General features: G+C 46.4%; 1 protein-coding gene across 2 annotated transcripts in view; it reads left to right on the plus strand.

Annotated features, from left to right (window-relative positions):
* The window catches only part of ITIH2 (inter-alpha-trypsin inhibitor heavy chain 2), a 49,690-nt gene extending 41,320 nt beyond the window's left edge, over window positions 1-8,370 (plus strand). For both annotated transcript variants that reach the window (XM_061638298.1, XM_061638297.1), the window contains 5 exons: window positions 809-922; window positions 2,952-3,150; window positions 5,286-5,458; window positions 6,917-7,028; window positions 7,801-8,370. In XM_061638298.1, coding sequence (XP_061494282.1) covers window positions 809-922; window positions 2,952-3,150; window positions 5,286-5,458; window positions 6,917-7,028; window positions 7,801-7,948 — 746 coding nt within the window. In that variant the 3' untranslated portion in view covers window positions 7,949-8,370. The remainder of the gene's footprint in view (window positions 1-808; window positions 923-2,951; window positions 3,151-5,285; window positions 5,459-6,916; window positions 7,029-7,800) is intronic.
* Window positions 8,371-9,105: the final 735 nt, after the last annotated feature.

A 9,105-nucleotide genomic window follows, 5' to 3' on the forward strand; every position in this document is an offset into this window, starting at 1 on the left:
AAAAAACCCACCTTGTTTGCAGCCGTGAAGTGTGTCACACAGGGCATGATTCATAATGGCTCTGTGCATTCTCTTAGGCAGCACAGGTTTGAGATCAGTCTGCCTCACAGATCAGTTAGTGTGATGTTCCCACTTCAGCCCCTTTCTTCACGGTTTTGCCATTGGGAGGTGGGGTGGGATGAGGAATTTATTTGCAGACCATAGACAACTGTAGGAAGGGTCAATCATTTGTAATTGAAGGGGCAAAATCCCCCCCCCAGCTCACCAGCAAAATGTAGATTGTAGGCTCTTTGAGGCGGGGACCTATATTTTGCTTATTATTCTTTCGTGTACATTGATGGTGCACTATGAACAGAATGGTTAGGGCATACCAACCAGTGGTTATTCTCTTTGGGATAGTCCTGGATAGTAGGTTTTTATATTTCCATAAATCAGTGTAATTGGATGATGGCGCTGAAATCATTTAGTGGACTCTTGGAAGCTGCCTTATACTGAATCAGACTGTTGATCCCTCTCACTGAATATCGTCTGCACTGGCTGGCAGTGGACTGCCAGAGTTTCAGAAAGAGGACATTCCCAGCCTATTTGGAGATGCTGCCGGGCATTGAACTGGGTGCCTGGTACATGAAAATCAGATGCTGTGCCATTGAACTATGTCCTTTTTCTATCTCAATGCTTTCAATTTCCACTCCAGTGCCACCCAATGGACAAGCTTCAGTAGATATGCAATGGAAAAGTTATATTTAGCAAATGCTTTTCGTATTTTTTTCACATCAAATATACACACCATTTATTTATTTGTTTCCAGTGGATAATGATCCCCATTTCATCATCAACCTGCCAAGGCAACATAAGAATATCTGCTTCAATATAGATTCCGAACCTGGAGCAATCCTGAATTTAATTTCAGATGCCAAGTCTGGTAAGGGAGAAATCTGTGACTTATGTATTTAAAAACAGTAATAAAAACATAGACTTTGTATTTATTTTTTGCAGATCAAGGGGTTGAATTGGAAAGAGATAAAAGAGCCATTGAGGACTGTAATATATTTGCCTTCCAAGCCAGGGTTTGAGGTTCAAACCCTGAGACAGGAGGGGGTGGAGACTGGGAGATCAGTGGGTGTGGCTTGGTAGGGTAGGGGTGGAGCGTTTAGGTGCCTGGTGGGAGAAGAGGATGTCACTTTGCCAGTCTGGGCAAGAGCTTGGCTATACCTGGTGCCTGAAACTAGACTGTGATGGACACCCTGGAAGAAGCTAGATGCCTTCATCAGATACAGCATACAACAGGCTGCCCGCTTGATTCTGGTGGTGTCTCACCTTGAGATTTTAGTTTTTCTTCTGGAGACCTTGGATTTATCCAATGCTGCCATGCAAGCAGAGTTTGGAAAAGTTACTTTTTTGAACTACAACTCCCATCAGCCCCAGCCAGCATGGCCACTGGATTGGGCTGATGGGAGTTGTAGTTCAAAAAAGTAACTTTTCCAAGCTCTGCATGCAAGTGCAACTATGCTCAGGGAGGGGGAATTATGCTCCTTTCCTCCTCACTGCAGCCCCATGTGATCCCCACAAAAGCCCCTCCTGAGGTTCAGGGGGCCCTCAGGAAAGACCTGAGATGTGGGGCAACAGGCTGCAGTGGGAGTGAAGAATTAGGGGGAGGCAAGTTGTGTGGGTAAAAGAACTGAAACAAAGCTTCTGCATATTTGAAATTTGACCATTTCAGGCTGGTCTTTATAATGCCGACATTTTCACATTTTGCCTTAAAAACAACTCACATACCTTAAATTTGAACTTTTATTGATGGATTTTAAAGCAGTAATGATAAACTCTTTACATTTGATTCTTTCATGCCCCCTAAAAAAACCAACATCAGCCTCCAGTGCCTGGTGGAGAGCTGGCCAGAGACGTTCAAGAGCTGCAAAGACTGCAAGGAGCACTCGGTCAAAGTTCACTGCTACCCTTCTGATTTTCCCTCTGTGATTTGTTAATGTATTTCTATTGGAAGTTGTAACAGCTGCTTTTTGTAAATTGTATTGTTTTTTTATTGATGTATTTTTATATTTGTGTTTATTTTTTTGTAAGCCGCCTTGAGGGCCTTTTGGCCGAAAGGCAGGGTAAAAATAAACAACAACAATTCGGAATCAACGGAGGCTGGTCCATTTGGGGTAGTGGGGCATTGTCCCAGCAAGCTCAGTCTGCCCTCATCTGCCAACTTTCTTACTTATAACCAGTCCTGGGGTTGGCCCTGCCTGTCAGCTTCTCTCTAGTCTCCGTGTTGTCCTTGTAGAACTCAGCAGTGAGGAGGATGGAGACAAAGCTAGAATGAGTTGACTCTGCCTGTCATTGGCTCTGGCGCCACCTACTGTTGGGCTCCCTGCCGTCCGCCCCACCAGTCCCAATGAGCACCAGCTGTTTGGAATGTTTTTTTTAAAAAAAATAAAGAAATGCATATTCTGTTTCTGCAAGCAAACTTGACAGGAGAATCTCCCAACCGACGCCGTTATATAAATAATTTATTTTAGTTGTATGTAAAGCTGTAGAAATCTAGCCTAGTATGAATCTGCATCCGGGACACCCACTTGTAAATAATTCCCAACTCATTCTGTCATTCAAAATGCTAGAGCACACACAGCTTTTTTTTTAAATCAGAGAATTCAGTGTGGTGTAGTGGTTAGAGTGTTGGACTGGGGCCCATGAGACCAGGGTTCAAATCCCTATTCAGCCACTGGGTGGTGACCTTGGGCCAGTCACTGTCTCTCAGCCTAACCTACTTCATAGGGTTGTTGTGAGAATAAAATTGGGAGTGGGAGAATCATGTTTGTATGCCACCTTGAGCCCCTTGGAAGACAGGTGGGATATAAATGTAATAATAAATAAAATAATGTATGAGAGCATCCTGGGTATCATGTTGAATCCTGCGAAAATGCTGGATGCTTTCTTTTTCCTTTTCATAGGGATTGTTGTTAATGGGCAGCTCGTTGGGGCCAAGAAGCCATTGAATAATAAACTGAACACGTACTTTGGCAAGATTGGGTTTAATTTTGAAAGCAAAGGCTTAAAGCTCGAAGTCAGCACTGAGGCCATCACCCTGAAGGACAGCTCTTCCAGCACATCCCTTTCCTGGTCTGACACAGGGAGCCTCATTCGGAGGAGGTAAAAGGAAAATTGGGTGGACATCAGGGCTTGCCTAGGCATATGGATCTCTATATTGGGTGGGGGGAGCACCTTCTAATCACTTTTGAGTTCATTTAGGCTCTGTCCCCACCACTGATTTGCAGCTTGTCTCTGTATGTTCTTGTGATTTTATTTCCAGTCTGTGTGTGTAAGTATTAATGCAGGGGAACCTCTGGGCGACGGGTCTAATTTGGCCTGTGGGGCTGTTTTGGCTGGGCCAAAGGAACTTGCCTGGTGCTATGCAAGCCCCGACAATCAGCTACTATTAATGCCACAATACTAGTGGGTCCTGCCATTTGAGTAAATGTGCGCATGGAGTGGAGTCCAAGCCTGCAGCATTAAACAATTGGCTTGAATGCAAGCCTGCTAACAAATTTAGGAGTGTACAAAGCTGCTCCAGACCCGGCCAGGCTCTTTGTCCATCTCCATCTTTGCCTGCTCTTGACTGGCAGTGGCTCTCCAGGGCCATAGCGTAAGTCTTCCCCATTGCCTCTTCTCTCATCCTTTTTAACCGGAGATGCCGGGAATTGAACCTGGGACCCTTCTGCAGGCAAAGCAGGGGTTCCGCCACTGAGCTACAGCTCTTCCGCAGTCATGTCACGGGAAAATAGGAAGATAGGAACCTTCCTTATGCTGTGTCAGATTACTGGTCCATCTAGCTCAGTTTTGTCAACACTGACTGACAGCAGCTCTTTGGGTTCTCTCCCAGCCCTAGCTAGAGATGCCAGGGATTGAACCTGGCACCTTCTGCATGCACACATGCTCCGCCACTAAGCTCTGGTCCCTCCCCTGTTCCAAGCAGCACGCTGGAGTGCCAGCCTGCAACAGGGCCAACTCGCAAACAGGAACCCCAGCCGGATGAGCAGGCCACTGCTGCAGAGTTTCATAGACGCCTCCCAGCCAATCAGGACAAACAAAATCATGACAGAGTCTAGAAGTTTCTACGCAACTTCCCAGACCTCCTACGATGCCACTGGGAGGGCAGAATGCTGGACTAGAGACGGCCTTTGGCCTTCCCCGGCAATAAAATAATAATAATAATTATTATTATAATTATTATTCCATTTATAGACCGCTTACTATCTAAAAGGTCTCAAAGTGGTTTACAATAGAATACAAAAGGCACAATAATGATGACTGTGTTCTGTCTCCACGGTTGGAGACAGCATGCTTCTGAATACCAGGGGCTGGAACTCCAAGTGGGGAGAGGGCTCTTGCTCCCAGGTCCTGCTTGTGGGCTTCCCGTCAGCATTTGGTTCGGCACTTTGTTAGTTTGTTTTTAAAAAAAAATATGTTTTTAAAGATGTTTTCTTTTTAATATGTTTTTAAGGCTGTTTTGTTTTTAATATATTTTAAAGGCTGTTTTGATGATGTTTTAGAGTGTTCTTAGTGCTTTTGTTGCCACCCTGGTGGGCTGCTAAGGGGAGGAAGGACGGGATATAAATCTAATAAATCAATAATAAACAAGGTGTTGGACTAGACGGGCCAGCAGGGCTCTTCTTATGCCGTATCAGCAGTTGCCAAAATCCAGGTTTGGTTCCGTCATCAGGGAAGTTGTCAGCTCGGCATGCATCAGGCATTTATGTCTTGCATTTATTACATTGTTATCTTCCTCCATGGGGAGGTGTATGCGAACCTCCCTCATTACCCTCCTCACAACACCCCAGCGAGGTAGGCTAGGCTCAGCTGAAGGAGAATGACTAAGGCCACCCAGTGAGTTTCATTACAGAGTACGGAATTCAAATCCAGGTCTGCCCAGTTTAAGTTCACGACTCTAGCCCCTACAGCAGGGGTAGCCAACATGCTGCTCTCTAGGTGTTCATGGGCTACAACTCCCATCAGCTCTAGCTGGCAGGACCAATGGACAGGGATTATGGGAGTTATAGTCCAGCAATATCTGGATGGCACCACATTGGCTACCGCTCTGCACCATATGTCTGAGACAGCTCTTTTGAAGATGTCACCACGTTGCAACCAAGATAGTGCTAGATAAGCTTTAGGGACACCAGGGCTAGGCTTGATCTCCAACGAGTCCTCCAACGCCCAGCCAATGATGTCTCCAAGCAGAGAACTCAGAACACTACTCATGTGCCCACTTGATATTTCTCTCCTAGACTCCTAGTCTCTGTGAAGAAAGACAGCAAGGTCAACATCACTGTTGACGGAGACCTGTCCTTCCTGGTGTTGCTTCACCGCGTGTGGAAGAAGCATCCGGTCAATGTCAACTTCCTGGGAATCTACGTACCTCCTGCAAACAACTTCTCATCCAACGTGCACGGCCTAATTGGTAAAGTCCCCTCAGAGGAAGGGCGAGGGGTTCAGTGCTGTTGCTGTGTGCTCATGGGGTCCTTGCAAAAGCAAGGGGCTTTGGGGAAAAGAGGAAATAAACAAAATGGTGGTGGTGGTGGTGGCGGTGAGGAGAGATTAGCCTTTTCTGGCTAACTACTGTGGCTTCTCTTCAGAGTGAGAAAATTCTCAACTGAAGCTTTCTAATTGTTGTAATGACAGTCATAGGAACATTGGAAGCTGAGTCAGATGGTTTGTCCATCTAGCGCAGTACACTGACTGGCAGCAGTTCTGCAGGGTCTCAGACAGGGGACATTTTCGGCCCTACCTGGAGATGCCGGGGATTGAACTTGGGACCTTCTGCATGCAAAGCGGATGCTCAACCACTGAGCTGTGGGCCTTCCCCACATGGCATAGAGGTGTAAACAGGCAACATAGACAGCTCCCTGGTCCCATGCAATTTACAATCCAAAACAGATTGGGGAAAGCGCAGAAGGAGGGAAAGGCATGGGTAGGGGGTGAAGAATGTGAGCCTGCCCAATTCCATGTACATCAAGGTTCATTACAGCTGGGAATACGATTGAAGGGACACAAGTGCACATCCGGAGGATGTTGATCAAGATGGTGAGGGGGTCCAGAAGCCAAGCCGTAAGAGGAATGACTGGAAGCACTGGGGTGTTCAGGTTCCTGGCCTGAGACTGATGCTGCATCTTTAGGAGAAGAGAAAGTCAGCCAAGTGCAGGTGTTCTTGCAACATTGTAATGGGAAAAACCACAAGGTGGAATTCTCCCTTCCCCCTGCACAACTTTTAAAGATACAGAAGACCTCTTGGAGCCTCCAACAACAGGTCTTTTGTATCTTTAAAAGTTGTGGAGGGGGCAGGGAGAATTCCACCTTGTGGCTTTTCCCATTACAGAGTTGCAAGAACACCTGCACGTGGCTGACTTTCTCTTCTCTTAAAGATACAGGATCAGTCTCAGGCCCTGAACCTGGCAACCCTAGTTTAGGCAGATGATGGGCATCTTCAAGCATCTGAAGGGCTGCCCTGTGAGATGGAGCAGTCCTGTCCTCTTGTTGCTCCAGAGGGCAGGAACTTGCAAGGAAGCGGGTATCAGCTAAATAGGCAGACAGGGGTGCCCAAGGGCTGCCTTCCCTTCTGGGCAACTTTCCAAAGACCACATGCCAGGGGTGGGAGGGACCCGAGACAAAAGTGGGCGGAGCAACCACAGTGAATTTTACCCTACCACCATAGGCTAGTTTCTGCACATACCCCTCTGCCTCCTCAGTCCAGGGAGACAAGAGGGAGCATTCGAGTTCAAGGGCATGTTCCAGCCAGGCAAAGACGCTTTGGGGGCCAGTGTGGAGGGTAGCCTGGGAAGAGTTCCAAGGGCCCAAGAGAGAGGCCTGGGAAGCGAAGTTATTAACCTCCATACCTGCCTGCAAAATTCTCCTTCACCAGGGCAGTTCGCTCTTGAACCAGACGTACAAATCTACAATGAGCGGCCTGGCCAAGATCCGGGGAAATCTGAAGCTACCATGGTAGTGAAAGGCCACAAGCTCACTGTCACCAGGTAAGGCATTTGGTTAGACTGAAAACAAAGCCTCCTAGCCGTGGAGACGCTCAAAAGAGTTTTGTTGTTGTTATGTGCCTTCAAGTCGATTATGACTTATGGCAATGCTATGAATCAGTGACCTCCAATAGCATATATTACAAACCACTCTGTTCAGATCTTGTAAGTTCAGGTCTGTGGCTTCCTTGATGGAATCAATCCATCTCATGTTTGGCCTTCCTCTTTTTCTACTCCCTGCTGATTTTCCAAGCATTATTGTCTTTTCTAGTGAATCATGTCTTCTCATGATGTGTCCAAAGTAGGATAACTTCAGTTTCATCATTTTCGCTTCTAGTAACAGTTCTGGTTTAATTTGTCCTAACACCCAATTATTTGTCTTTTTCGCAGTCCATGGTATGCACAAAGCTCTCCTCCAGCACCACATTTCAAAGGAGTTGATTTTTCTCTTATCTGCCTTTTTCACTGTCTACCTTTCACATCAGCCATAGAGAGCGTGTGTAAAAAGATGCCGTTTTACTTACACATGAGCTCTTTGTTCAAGGTACATTATGGAACAGGATGAGGTACTCCCCCCACCTCCTGTGCAGGAGTAGTGTATCTTCACTGCAAACTTAACATCTGTTTTCTACTGATTTTACTGCTGTAGTTTTCCCCACCAAACAGAATCCCAGGAACTGGCAGATTAGCGAGGGTGATGAGAGTACTGTTCTTCAATTCAGTTTGGTTGCATGTTACAATTTTTCCAAAGTTTTATTTTTCCTTTTCTGTGCAGAGGTCTGCAAAAAGATTTCCGCCTGGATCGCGTGTTTGGAACTGGCGTTCATTGCTGGTTTGTGCATAACAACGGGAAAGGTTTCCTTGACGGGCATTACAGAGATTACCTGGTCCCCACTTTATACAGCTATCCAAAGCATCCTTGAGGGGGTGGGGCGGGCTTAAAGCAGGGGGAAGAAAAAGCCAGCGTCTGATGAGCCAAGGCTTTTTTCTCCAGCCAGCCCTGCAGCGATTTACTTGTGAACCCGGTGAAACCTTTTCCAAGGGAAAAGCCTTGGCAAGCTAGACGTGGCCTGCAGATCTTGCACTGCCTGCCCCAGCACAACAAATCCTTCTTTTCCCTGAAAACGGCCAACTTCTCCGCCAGCCAGGGTGGTTCATATCCCTTCTTGATGCCGTTGACAGAATGCTGCTCCCTTGGAACAGGGAAGCAGAAAAACCAGTGACATACAATGCAGAGTTTGAAAATAAAGCCAAGGGAGGCTGGCCATGCAATATATAGGAAGATTTCTTCTGGTAGGGCAAATACCATGTTTTTCAAATAGAATAAAAAGCTTTCCTTTTGGGATCGTGCCGTCGGTTCAGTCTGTTTGGCGAAGCCCTCCTGGAGGCCTCAGTGAGCGTATACAACTTACCTAGAATTTTTATCTAAGAACGTCACTGCTACAAGCACAATTGTGATGTTTAAGAAGGCTTGAGGTGTTAACTACAAGCTTAGATGAATGTAGACTAAAATGATCAGTTAAAGGAGCAATGTTTCCCTGCCAAGAGTACAGCACCCTTATGGGGAACTAGAAACTTGTTTGTCCTCCCCTCCCCCCTGTATGTACACAAACAGCATCCCAGGACAGCCCAGGGTATGTGTGTGCACACGGGTGCATCTTCCCATGTCCCTTTTGGTATGTATCCTTCAAGTTACTTGAGCTCTGAATCTTGAGAAACTTCTGCCACATGGGAAAATGGTTAGATGGGGACATGGGGGTACACACAGATCTCCCCCTTCACTGCACTCCCGACATGCAATGGGGCAATGCTCAGTGTGTGGCAAGCATTGGGAGAATGAGCTCCAGAGCTGTAGAGATCAAGTAGGATCTCACATTATAAAAGAGAGTCCATCTGAATTTAAGTGTGAACAATGAGCTCTTCGTATTTACAGCCTGTTCAGATTTCCCAACAATAATGTTTAGCTCCAAAACTCAAAACCGGACATTTGTACCTAGGAGTCAACTTTACAGCACAGGTATAGGCGATTAGGTTTCAACGATACAACTGAAAATGTTTGTTCTGCATCTCCCCAATGAAA

The sequence above is a fragment of the Rhineura floridana genome, chromosome 8 (assembly GCF_030035675.1).
Source record: "Rhineura floridana isolate rRhiFlo1 chromosome 8, rRhiFlo1.hap2, whole genome shotgun sequence".
Taxonomy (NCBI): domain Eukaryota; kingdom Metazoa; phylum Chordata; class Lepidosauria; order Squamata; family Rhineuridae; genus Rhineura; species Rhineura floridana.